This window comes from Colossoma macropomum, unplaced genomic scaffold (genome assembly GCF_904425465.1).
Source record: "Colossoma macropomum unplaced genomic scaffold, Colossoma_macropomum, whole genome shotgun sequence".
Taxonomy (NCBI): domain Eukaryota; kingdom Metazoa; phylum Chordata; class Actinopteri; order Characiformes; family Serrasalmidae; genus Colossoma; species Colossoma macropomum.
In genome coordinates this window covers 24,939,763-24,952,266 of record NW_023494792.1, presented here as the reverse complement: position 1 = coordinate 24,952,266, position 12,504 = coordinate 24,939,763, and the positions used below count along the sequence as shown (strand labels likewise).

Sequence of the window (12,504 nt, the reverse complement as noted above, 5' to 3'; positions counted from 1 at the left end):
GAAGGTGTTCAGGCCTGTGGATACTTCATCTTTGTTCAGTATGGTACACTGGATTGAAGCCCCTCCTCTGCCATGCCCCTGTCCTTGCCTGGCTGTCCCTCAACAGCAGCATGGAGGAGACAGGATAGAGAGCCACCTCTAATCCCCTGTACTGTGCGGGGGGAGAGTGAGGGGACAGGGATGCTTTTGGGCTCCATGGAGGAGTGGCCCAGACCAGTGGTATATAAACCCTCTAAGTTCATCTTCCCCAGGTCTGTCACTTTATCCGTCACTGTCCCCTCATCAAGGGACTGTCGTAGACAGGCTGTCTCATCTCTCCTCATCGTCATTAGCTCCACTCTCCCTTGAGTTCTTCTCCTCTATTCCTCCCTCCAATCCACAGGCTGAAGGACCAGAGCACCATCTCTAATCCTGCACGCTAATTCAGGGCAGAGGGCCCCAACTTGTGCCTGTACCCCTCATCTGGTGACACTTCTAGTGGAGCACAGCTCAAGATGCCTGAGCCCACAAAGAAAGGTATGAGTGGCGCACTGTATATACAATAGTTTTCTGTGCTACAACTATGAAACATAATTAAAAATGATAACTGTGTTTTTTTAGAAATAAACGGTCTTTAAGAAGAAACTGAAGGTGCTGGTCATATGAAGGTGTAATATAACTGCCTGTTTTCTGTCTTTGACATTTCATATGATTTGCTGATGTGATAAACTACTTCTCTATCAATAAAAAAGCAATCATTGATGCTAGCACTATAAATTAATGATGCTAAGTCTGTAACACTTTTCTCTTCTCTGTGAAGTTGTTTGCTGCAGTCCTGTGGAAATCATATGAACAAAGTGATCTTAATGCCATTCAAAGCTTTGAGATCAACTCTTTGGAATTCAGAAAGTGACTTTGGCATGGGTATTGTATTACTCCGAGCTGGCCCATCAGGGGGGAGAGATGAGAGAAGAGACCCACAGAGAGCTTTATAAAAAGCTGCTATTGTTGTGGGTGTTGGCTTGATGGATAGGGTGCAGTCAAGGTGATTAGAAGCATGGAGGCAGGAGAGCCATGCATGCCACCAGAGGAAGGAATGGTGCTGAGTCCTGGGCCTGTGAGAGGAGGGATGGTATCCAGGTTTGCTGGGCAACTTGGGCAATCTATTATAGATGATGCAATGCTTCGCCCTGGCAGGGGACTGATGGGCTGAGAGTGTGCTTGGGATGCGATGGATATGTCAAGGGTGATGATGTGGAGGTCAAACGAGATCAGCTGCTGATGGCTGATAGATGGAGTAACAGGACACACCATCATAGTGTTATGTGGAGGAATATGAGGAGAGCTGCCCTTCTCACTGATACTTCTTGTTGTGATATTCCTGTATGACAGTGGTTCCCTGGAATCCTTAATCTTGATTATGCCTGCTCTGCACATTTTAGAGTTTTCACTTCATGTCAGAAAGGGCTTGTTAATGAGCTGATGGATTGGGGTCTGTGTTCACAAAGCTTCTTAGAGTAGGAGTGCTGATTTAAGATCAGACTCCGCTCTGATCATCACTCCTAATCTGAGATGCATTGTGAATACAGGCCCAGGTGTGTCAGAGAAGGAAAACACCAATAATTTACAGGGCAGAACTGCGAGAGCCAATGTTGTATGAGCATAGTAACTTTCTCTATTCTATGCTATGCTATTATCAGTGCCCTTATCCATATTATTTATATGCAGTCTCTCATGGGTGAGAGTTATTACTGGTTTAAAACTGGTCATTTATAATCAGGTTGTCTCCCTACAGCATGTGTTTATGCACTGTCCTTCTATTCATAATATTTTCCAGTGGAGGTGGCAAAGCGAGAGTGGACTCCATCTCTAAACAATGGGGATTACATGGTGGTATGAGGGGGATTTGCAGGACTGCATGGCAGTCAGTTATTTTAATGATACTCACAAACATGGCCAAAACCAGCGGCAATTCCAAGGTCCATTTCGAAACGTTTGGCGGACAAGTCACAGACTCTGGGTAGGAGTCTGTGATGGACAGCACAGCTGGCATGCACAATGTATCACAAGAACTGATGCTTTTTCAATGCATGAAAAAAATATTACACTGGGAAAGCTTATGGATAAGGCTAAAGTGCCATTAGGTGTTCAGAGGACAAGTAACACTACGATTGGAAGGATAATTTATTGCATTTCAATAACAAGGAGGCACACTAGAATTACTGTGAAGTTTTTCCAGCTTTCTTAATCATGAATGGCTCAAGGCCTGGATGCCTTTTCTCAAAGCTGTCTACTCTAAACAGCTTTGGTAGATAGTGAGACTTAATGGCCATGGCTGTTTGAGAAAATGTTGCATTCTCATAAAAGCAAGGGACAGGTGAAGGATAGGAGGTTTAGGCTGGTTTAGATTTAGAGGCCAGGCTTTAAAAGGCAAGATGATGGGATGAGTTGAGCATCAGGCCCTCGGGAACTGGATGCTTGGACCCGGGAATAGTTCAGAATGAGCAGACTTTTAATCCCTCTCCCTCCCTCTCTCTCTCTCTATCTATCTATCTATCTATCTATCTCTCTCTCTCTTTGTCTCTCTCTCACTCAAACATCCAATCTGTTCCCAGCTCTTTTGCTCTCCTCCAGTTACTCTAAGAATTTTGCACTCTTGTTTGTTTGAACTTTGACTCCAGCGGTGTTCCAAGGAAGGGAGATATATTCCATGCCAGTATCAGTGATATACAACTAACTACAAGCCAAAGAAGTAAATCAAAATAGTGAAACAAGCACGTACGCATAGTCTTTAGTGAAAGTCACGTGTATGGACACTCACCTATGGCAGCACCTCTCCTTGTGAGCATCGTCTGACCTCTGAGGCCCCACTCTCCCTGCTGGGGCCACAGATTAGGGAAAGCCCACGTCTACACCTTGCTCTATTTACAGTCAACTATCACTCTCACTCCTTCTCCTGTCACAGACAGCATCCTCCTCTCATGCCATTCTCCTGCTCTTCATAAATCACTCCAAACACAAACAACACTTCAACACATCTGCCTCACTCCCCTGCCTGGCTTCTTCTTATCCTCTTTGTCTTGCAGATCTTGGGTTTTCCTAGTCTCTTCACTGGTTTTTCAAAGTTTTCTTGACTTCTTCCATAACACCATCTCTCAGAAAAACAGCAAACAATTGTTTAAATAAGAGCTAATCGGCCTCCCACTATCAAAGGTTAGTTATGGTGCATTAGGCCGACGTGGAATGACAATAGCATGTGGCTGAAAATGCTCTTTATTAAGTGGGGTCTGCATTAAAAGGTCTATATTAAGCTGGCGAGGCATGGACAGCAGTTTGGCTCAGTGCGGAGTCAATAAGAGCCTGTCTGTCCTCACAGCAACGGCAGTGACAGCTGAACATACCTGCGGGCTGCCCTGCTCCACGGGGATGTAAAACAATACTTTTCTCCACTCGCATTATTGCTGTGAAGGGATAGAGGAAGCCTGGGCATCACTCCACCGCAGAGTTCTCTGCACTGACAACAACATAAATGGCTCTTTGATGGCAGTAGGATCCATATCACAACCAAATCTCATATGTAGATTCCAGGGGGATGAGTAACGCTTTGCTGGCATTATATAGGGCCTTGAAGAGAAGGTAGGGTTAGGGGTACTAAGCATAGCTGCAGTGCTGGTCTGTGGCAACCATCTCATTCAATCCAGCTCCTTGAATAGGCTAAATTTCTGCACAGTGTGGTAGAGCAGTGGTCCTAAAATACCCCTGCCCTTTGAATTTTAGTGTGTTTCTAGGTCCATCACACCCACAGGAATTTAGTTGTAACTTATTACAAGTTAAACTTAGCTGAACATCTCACAACACTAATTAGAATATAGTTTGATTTGATTTTTGGTACCAAAAACAATTTCAAAAGAAGTATCAGCCTTCCAAAACTTAAACCAGAGAAGGATCTGTAGAGATGAAGCATGTCATGATAGGGAGTGATAGATAGATGGTCAGTGGCAGATGAGAGACTTGAAAGCTGAGAGAAGTCAAAAATATCTGATGACTAAAGGAGAAGAGAAGCACAGGTGTCTCTCCTGGCTCTCTCTCAGCAGCAGCTTTCACATGGTCTTTGAGGCAAGGGGACAAAAATGGAACAGTCAGGCTCTGTATTCCTCCAGGCAATTGACAAAGGAGCTGCCATGCTTGGCTCTTCCCTTGCCTGGCGTTCTCCCAGAATTCACAGGAGACTGGGCCAGAGAGTGGGCGAAGGGAACAGGGACGCACATGATGTTGGGCGACACCATGTAATATGTGTTTCACACGTCCGTAATATGTGTTTCACACGTAAACAAGAACCTATGCCCCCAGGGTTGCATCATCTCAGCTGCCTACAGTGGTGAAGTGATTAGTGGAGTAATATGGAATGTTTTAAAATGACCACCAGTGTTATTTGCATTATTTACTACATGACTTTGAATAGAGAAGAACCAAAAGAGCACTAGGCCTGTCACAGTTATTGCCTTGTCACCTGCTCGTAATTATTTGAGCTGATTAGAGTTATTTTCAAGTTGTTAGCTTTTACAATATGTTTCATTTCTGGTTCATTCCTGTGTAATCCATTTCTAGTTTACCACCACAAAAACAAGAATGAGAATTGGCTATGTTTTTATCCCCTGGGTTGAGGCAAAGGAATCTAAATAAATGAAATCAGAATGAAAGCAGCATGTTGAGTTTACTTAAAAAACTGATTGGGAAACGGATTTTTAAATTAACAAATTAAAGCCTACAAATTTATTTTAGGGTTTAACTATTGAGATTGAACTATTAATTGCAAAATAAGGTGCATCAATTCTGTTTAGGTTCAAAAGTTAATATTTCACAGTAATATTGCTAGAATATACATGCAATATAGTAAAATTTCTTTTATGAAAATTATTTGAGTAAAATATCAGTGTATTCAAAATTGTTTAAACCCTTAAGTGGCCAGGGTTCACCAGCAGGCCCAAAGATTTACTTTTACAACCTAAGAATACCTCAGGCAGTTTGCACTGAAGTCCCTGCAGTTACTGAATAATAAGTATGTAATAAGCCTGGGATTTTAAAGGGTTAAGTAATACATATTGAATGCTTAATGTGTTGGAGCTATTCCATATACAACCCCAATAGTATGTAAGTCTTAGTATGTAATACGGCTGGAATTTCAAGGGGTCAAAAACTTTGCAGTAAACACCTTTATTATGTACAGTGTACAAAAACATCAAAAGTTCCAACTTCTAACTGGTGTTATGACACATTTAGACAGCAACAGGGAGTAATGCTTGCTGGTTACACTTGATAGCGAGATAGCTGACAGCTTGGAAGCATGATAGGTAATCAGCCATTTAGGCCACTTTAGGCTTTTACTTTAATAGTTACATTCAATGAACAAAAAATAATTTAAATGGCAATTAACCTTCAGCTAAAATGATTGTGACAGGCTTAAAGAGAACAAGCGTTCAAAACCAGCTTAAAAGAGAGCATAATACTCATTTAAATGGCAGTTCTGTGCAGAAACAAATGCTTCTTGTGAAACAGTGCTGAAATGAAGTTGCATGAGCGTTTAAAAACCATTGCATGTTAATTGTGGTAGCCTCACTATGCCATGCGTTGTCTCCAAAAGTGAACACAATACATTTGCTGACCAGCGAATACATAAAAATGTTATGTTGCTTGATAAAGTTATCTTTCCAAGACTAGATTATGTGAGTCTGTTGTTAGTTACCTGGTTTTCTTGTGTGAAGCTCTTCTGGAGGGTTTACTATAGTGTGTGAAGACCCAACCACAGTTATAAAACCATGGATTTATAGGTGTGAAGATCAGGCATCTTTGTCCACGGTAGGAAGAGTCAGGTGCTCTCTCACGTGTCCATGCTCTGCTAACTTAAAATAACACAGCCAGTTTAATTTAAACCCTGCTGGCTTGACCATACAAAAGCTGTATGGGCTCATTGATCCAGTAGGGCCAATGCCTAAGTCCTCTAATCGGTTTGAGGTTGTGTGGAGTCCTTTCATCTCAGCACTCTCTGCATGTTTCAGTATAATGATGTGTCAACAAGACCCTCTGTAGGCAATCAAGATTTATTGGGTGTCTAGACATATGCACCAACATAGACCAATTCGGCAGTGGAGAGCAATGAATTAATGCTTTAAAAGATGATGTGATGTTTCAAATATGATACTGTCCTGATGGAACCACTGAGCAGAAACCAGTGAAGTGCTAAATGGACAGTTAATCTTCTTTCACTTTTGAATTTTGAAATGGCTGAGTTACTTTAAATGACTGGACTGGACAAGAATCACTTATTCAAACAGATTCTGTCTTAAGTGGCTTTTACTAATTGCACTCACAGATGTTCTCACATTCAAAATTTGCTGTTGGGCATGAATAAAGATGTGAAGACTTTGCTTTTGACTAATAGAGCCGTTTCATTCTGTTTCATTACTTTGAAGAAATTTTAAGCCTGAAAACTATGGTGTATAATAATGTGAGATTATCCTGTTTAACTTTGATACTTAAACTGACCGCTGAAGTTATTACACAATAGTACAATAGTACAATATCCCAAGGTCCCAAGAGCTTATATAGCCTTAAATGCCATTTTTATGTTCATGATTGTGTACTCAATTCACTATCAATTGCTGAATTTTGCTGTGGTACGAAAAGTAGGTTAAAAATACAAAAATGCCTGGAGCTCAATGTCACATAATATCTTACTTAAATCAGCTTTGAACAACCTGTACCTTCAACTAAAAGTAGGCCAGTGGTTCCAGAAATTTAGGGTGAAAACTGAGGTCATTCTTTTGACACTGTAAAATATCAGGATGTAGAGAAAAGAAAGTATAATTTTTTCTTCATAATTGATATTCTTGATTTTGTTAATTAGTTATTGCAGCACTTAAACTCAGTGTAGCTGTTGCACCTTGTTAATGCATCAGATTCATAGCAATACTAGCTTTTATGCATTTTATGCATCAATACAATTTATCATTCTTTCTAAATATGCTACATATGAAAGATGAACTGCACTGTAGAAGTCAATCAACAATCTAATCCTAATGATTTCTCTCTTTTTGTTTCTACAGAGGATGGTCAACCTGAAGGTGAGTAATAAAATAGTTTCTATAAATGCCTTTATTTATGTAGGAGGTATGTAGGAGGTTGGTGTAAGCATGTGAATGAAGGATAGGGATAAAAAGTAAGCTGGGAATGAAGGAGTGCTCCCCTGAGAAAATGTATATTGCACTGTATATCAATTTCAGTGCAAACCAAAGATTACTGAACAAAATGAAAATTCTTGGCTGAAACCAAAGCCAAAGTTCATTATACAATAAGCTCAAAACTATAATTGGATTATTTCATTTACTTTTTTTGCACTGTTTTTTAGAATTTTAGAATAAATCGGCAACGATTGTTAAAGGTCCAGTATCTATGTAGTATGTCTAATTCTCATTACCACTGAGAGTCAAAGTAATGTGGATTTCTTTCTTTATGGTGCCACAAATCCTCCTACACTTGCTGTTGCTTTTTTTTTTGTTCTGTTGAATGACTTTGTGTATTATATGAAAACTACAAAGCGCCTTTTTAAAGTAAATGATGTGTTGACGATAAAATGATAAAAAAAAATATTTGAATCAGTAATTGACATTGTTTGCTTTGTTGACAGATCTTTTTAGCACTAAGAAAAATGAAACAGCATAATGTTTCCAGTCAACATTTTTGGCTTATTTATTCTTTCCCTGAAACCTGAAGTGTCATTTTGAACTTTTTCAGCAGCAAAAATGTGATGGCCTAATGTTGGCTGCATCCACTGCAAGAATAGATATTATTTCCTACACTTTTCTGCTAATATCAATAAATACGACCCTGGATTCATATTGAGCAGCTAGTTCAGCTTTAAAAACAGCTACACATCATTCCCTTTTCATAGTGGATGCCTGGACTCCAGTTCTACTACTACACAATTCGTAGACAATGTATGAATGTGTACATATAAGAACTTCTCAAAGTGTCCGTGTAAACTTACGGCCGTTACCAAGTAGGTTGTAGTGTAAATGTGCAAACATGGTCACTACAGTGGTGCTCAGGCCAGCCATGAGAATAAATGTGGCAAGTTTTCTCTGTGATGGAGTGTCACTGCTGTTCTGAGGTCAGTGATGAAGGCCAGAAGCTCTGCATTCCAGCAACCCACCACCTGATTTTGGGTTGTTGATTCAGTTGGCACTCTGAGCCCATGTGACCAAGCTGTTGGCATTTGAAGGCCCACCCTAGCACCATTTCAGATGGTGTTTATCTTCTGCTGCTGAGCAGCAGCTAGTTAGTGATTTTGTAGTGGGGAGCAGCACATGCTCTGAGCATGCCCTGGACTTTATACTCTCAGCTCATCTCAACCTTCAGTTCATCAGTTTGGGAGTTTGCCATTCAGACTCAGATTGAGATGCCACTTGATGAGACTGACTGATGTTCAAACTCACATTAATGAGATTGGCTAGCTCACACTAGGCAGAGACACTAGAGGTGGGCAATATGAGAATATTCTATAGGTATTGTGATAAATCATGATAAACAATATGCTTTTCTGAGCATACTGTGTATATTTCAGTACTTAAAGAACTCTGGCCATCTGCATGTTTCATTACAAAGTGAACATATGTAGTTCTGTTTTACTGGACTGGACAGTGAAACCATTGTAACCAGAGTTTTGATAGCTGTTTCTAAACGTGGTGCCACTAGTTCATTGTGTATGTGTGAGGATACTGTGATACATTTGTGTATCATAAAAACATTGTGCTATATCGTCCACCCCTAGATAACACTATGAAGGTTTGTTTTAAAGAAACCTGCATGTTTACACAGTTACAGTACAAAAGCCGTTTTTCAGACAAATATCCATTGACCTCAGTGACCTTTCCCCACGTGATCCTTTTCCATGATCTTTTGCTAAAGTCATATCAGCTCCATTTGTCAGACATCACATCTTTTTCTCCTGCTCTACTTCCAGAAGGAGAAAAAGGTTTTGGTAACGTGGATATCACCTTCACTTTTGACATTACTCCTAATTCCTCTCGTTTACTGATATTGTGTAGGTGTGTGTATGTGTTTTATTCTGAATGCTGTTGTGTCTATATATGTGTGTGTAATACACTAAGTCCTGTACTTATGTACATGTATTTATAAGTGTCAGTATGTCTATAGTAACGTGTCCTCTGTGTGGATGTTATCGAGTGAGTCTGTGTGTGAGGTGTTTGCCTGTATGCTGATGCTTCATGCTGTGAAAGTGGCGCTTGCATTCCCGCTGTGTTTGTCACACACTCAGAGAATGTTGCACCAGGCACTGGGGAGGCCCTGCCCCCAGCTGAGATTTCTCTTGAGGTGTCTCCACCAGGTAGGTCTCCCTCTTCCCTTTCTTTCTTTCTTTCTTTCTTTCTTTCCACCTCTTTCTAGCTCACTTTAATGTTCACCCGCACCACTTCTTCTTCACGCGTGCAAGGTTTACTGGGTTTCCACCTTGTTTTTTCACGAACTTTTGATCACTGTTCAACAAGACTGACCGCAGAGGTACAGGCATATAAGCTCATACGCGCACCTCCAAACACATGCACACACACGCACAAAGGCTTTACACTCTGCTGGCCCTAATGATCACTTGAGCGCATCACATGCTTGCTTTGCTTCATGGAGATGGCAAGCTCTCCTTACTTCTGCTTGCTCTGCCTGTCTCGGACACAGCGGCAATATATACACAATGAGTGGAGAATGAGGAATTGCCCCATGTGAAGGTATAGTATGAACCAGTAAGCACAATATTTCCAAACTCAGACAATGGCCTGTGTGGGTGCATTTAAAAAATAGTATTCAATAATTGGTAAAAATGTTTGTGGTAATCATTATAAATGTAAAACTTAATGCACACAACTGGAAGCTTTCTGAGTTTGTGTTATTTTGCTTACTTCTGACTGGAATGAGTCATAGATGAACCATGGCTATATTTACAATGATAAAAGTTAAAGTACGTGCCTGCTTGCAACTTCACCATGCTGCAGGCTTACCATCTCAGTAGAGGTGAAATCTGCTTTGTCTCGTGGCGAAAGAGTTTCTACTTTATGCAAGTGAGCCAGTCAGGGGACTGCAGACAGGTCGTCATCCCACACATCAAACAGTAAACTCTCCCGGAAAATAAAGAGGGGAAAGTTTAACAAAATAATGGAAATTTTTAATTTTATACATGACTGACAGTGAAGATTCCAAGACTTTAAATTGGACAAAGTTAAATGGTTTAAGCGAGGGGCAAAATTTCAGTTATAAGGAGCTCTAAGGTTACTTGCCAACATAGCCAGCAGAGTAGTAAGATTGAGCAAGCTAGCTTTCTAGCTTTGGTGGAAGATTAAGAGATTTCAAAAATGATAAAAGCATAAAAAGCTGTATTGAATTCTGAGTTTTAGTCTCATTTTAAGCATCTGTGTAACAGTACATTAATGCAGTTCTTCATTTCCATAATAGAGATGACATAGAAAGGCCCACCAGCAGCACACATGGATCCAGATTGTCAGAATGTGGAAATTAAGTGCATGTGGATGCGTACTGTTAGTGTGGGAGTCCAAAAAAAAAAGGTACTGCAAAATGTACAAGATAAAATAAGTTAATCTCTTTTTTACCTCTGTATCCTTTGTACTTCTATCTAATATTTACCTTTATCTTGTACAAGTGTATAGTGTATAGGAGGGTATGCACAAATTATACATTTGTAGGTCGATTCCAATTCTAATTCCTTTAGAGGTGAATATGCCAGTGGCTGATTTTTCTGGCCAATTATTATTGGCTTTATTTTTAACCCGAAGCTTACACTGTGAACACAGAAAACACACAAGCACATTTCCAGTACTTTCTATTAGCCAAAGTTAAATAACAGAAACTGACATTTTTGCTCTTAATGAACTTTTTTAAAATGTGAAGCTGACATTGTTAAAATGCTAAATTCATAACTGTTCAAAAAGTGTAAATCTAGCCACTTTGCATCTATGCCCTGCATGCTGTTTGCAGTTGTGTGCGGCTTTATGTAGATGTGTGCACTCAGGCAGTAGGCTTGCTGTTGTAGTCGGCTGTGTTTGCTATGCCTGTGCAGAAGCTGCAGTGGAGGTCAAAGATCCAGAGCCCATAGTGACTGTACCAGAACAAGAGCCAATAGTTCCTGAGGTCCTAGAGCCACAGCCTATAGTAACTGAAGTCACTGAGCCACAACCAATAGTGGCAGAGGCTACAGAGCCGCAGCCTATAGTGACAGAGCCTGTAGAGCATGGACAGGTGGAGCCAGAGCCCAAACAAGATGTTAAGGTGGTACAAGTGTGTGAGGTTAAGGAGGAGACCCCCATTCACTCCTCTGGTGAGTACTGATTAGTCTCTGATCTTAACACTTTTAAAGCATGATGCGTATACACCACTGTCACAAAGTATCTTATATTCTAAAACACGAGCAGTGAAACATTATTGTATATTCTACAGGTTTGGTCTAATCAACATGAAATATCAAATGCTGTTTTGCACTAAAACATTACATTCCTAGGAGTGTAAAGCAGAGATGAAACTCAAAGCAGTTAAAAATATCTCCCATGCGGGTAATGACATGACTTTTTCCTGAATAGATCATTTATAATGTATGCTCACTTGAAAGTTCTCAAAGTGCACATGCAAAATGTGTGGATCAGAGTCATTATTATTTACTAGAAAATCCTTTTGTCATACCCTAAGCTCACTTGATAGCAATAAAAAAAGTTAGAGGAGGGCAAACACTTTCTTAACCTTTTGTTATCACTGTCCTTGATAACAAATGAATCCAAGCCCCTGTTTTAAAGTTTTGAAAAGTTTTAAATGTTCTTGATGTACTGTTGGCTGTAATACTGCTCAGTCTCCAGGACCACAACTTTCTGCATCATATAGGCAGTGCTTCCTTTTAAATCTCTCTCTCTCTTCATACTGTTCATTCTGTCTCCAGTAATATGTAAAAAAGTGACAGGACTGCTGGAGATCTGCTGTGTTTTGTACTGGCAGATTTGTATAAGGTCATTATATTGCTGATGCGCTGAGCTGAAGCACTGTTCGCCATGATGGAAAAGTCAGGTATCTTTGCCTAACAGGCAGGTAGAGTATGACAATGTATGCTGGAACTAACAAAGGAAATACTAAGTGTTGTCTAATGCTTTGCTGGCAGCTAAGACTGTGCTGTTTAAGTCCTGGATCCATCTGCTTTATACACCTTTTATCTCCATATTTTGGCCCATTCAAAACTATTATATGGCTATTTTTGTTTGGATTGTGATTCAGACAATTTCCACATTGAACATGGAACATACATGGAGTATACATTCTAAACAAAGACTTTGAGCCTTAAAGGAGTGGTTTTCCAGACACTGGTTATGTGATGCTTTAAAAGCTCAGGCTTATTACATGCTTACATACTGAATGCACATGTGTTGGGACCATTTTGTATACAACCCCAATTTTCCTTTTTTA

General features: G+C 40.2%; 1 protein-coding gene across 11 annotated transcripts in view; it reads left to right on the top strand.

Annotated features, from left to right (window-relative positions):
* The first annotated feature begins 229 nt into the window (after positions 1-229).
* mybpc1 (myosin binding protein C1) overlaps positions 230-12,504 on the top strand; it is a 38,951-nt gene continuing 26,676 nt past the window's right edge. For 3 of the 11 annotated variants that reach the window (XM_036576693.1, XM_036576691.1, XM_036576690.1), the window contains exons 1-3: positions 230-516; positions 7,083-7,100; positions 9,314-9,382. In XM_036576693.1, coding sequence (XP_036432586.1) covers positions 495-516; positions 7,083-7,100; positions 9,314-9,382 — 109 coding nt within the window. In that variant the 5' untranslated portion in view covers positions 230-494. Of the gene's footprint in view, positions 517-7,082; positions 7,101-9,313; positions 9,383-11,119; positions 11,378-12,504 lie in introns of all 11 variants that reach the window. The other 8 variants (XM_036576692.1, XM_036576689.1, XM_036576694.1 and 5 more) reach the window with 6 other exon arrangements.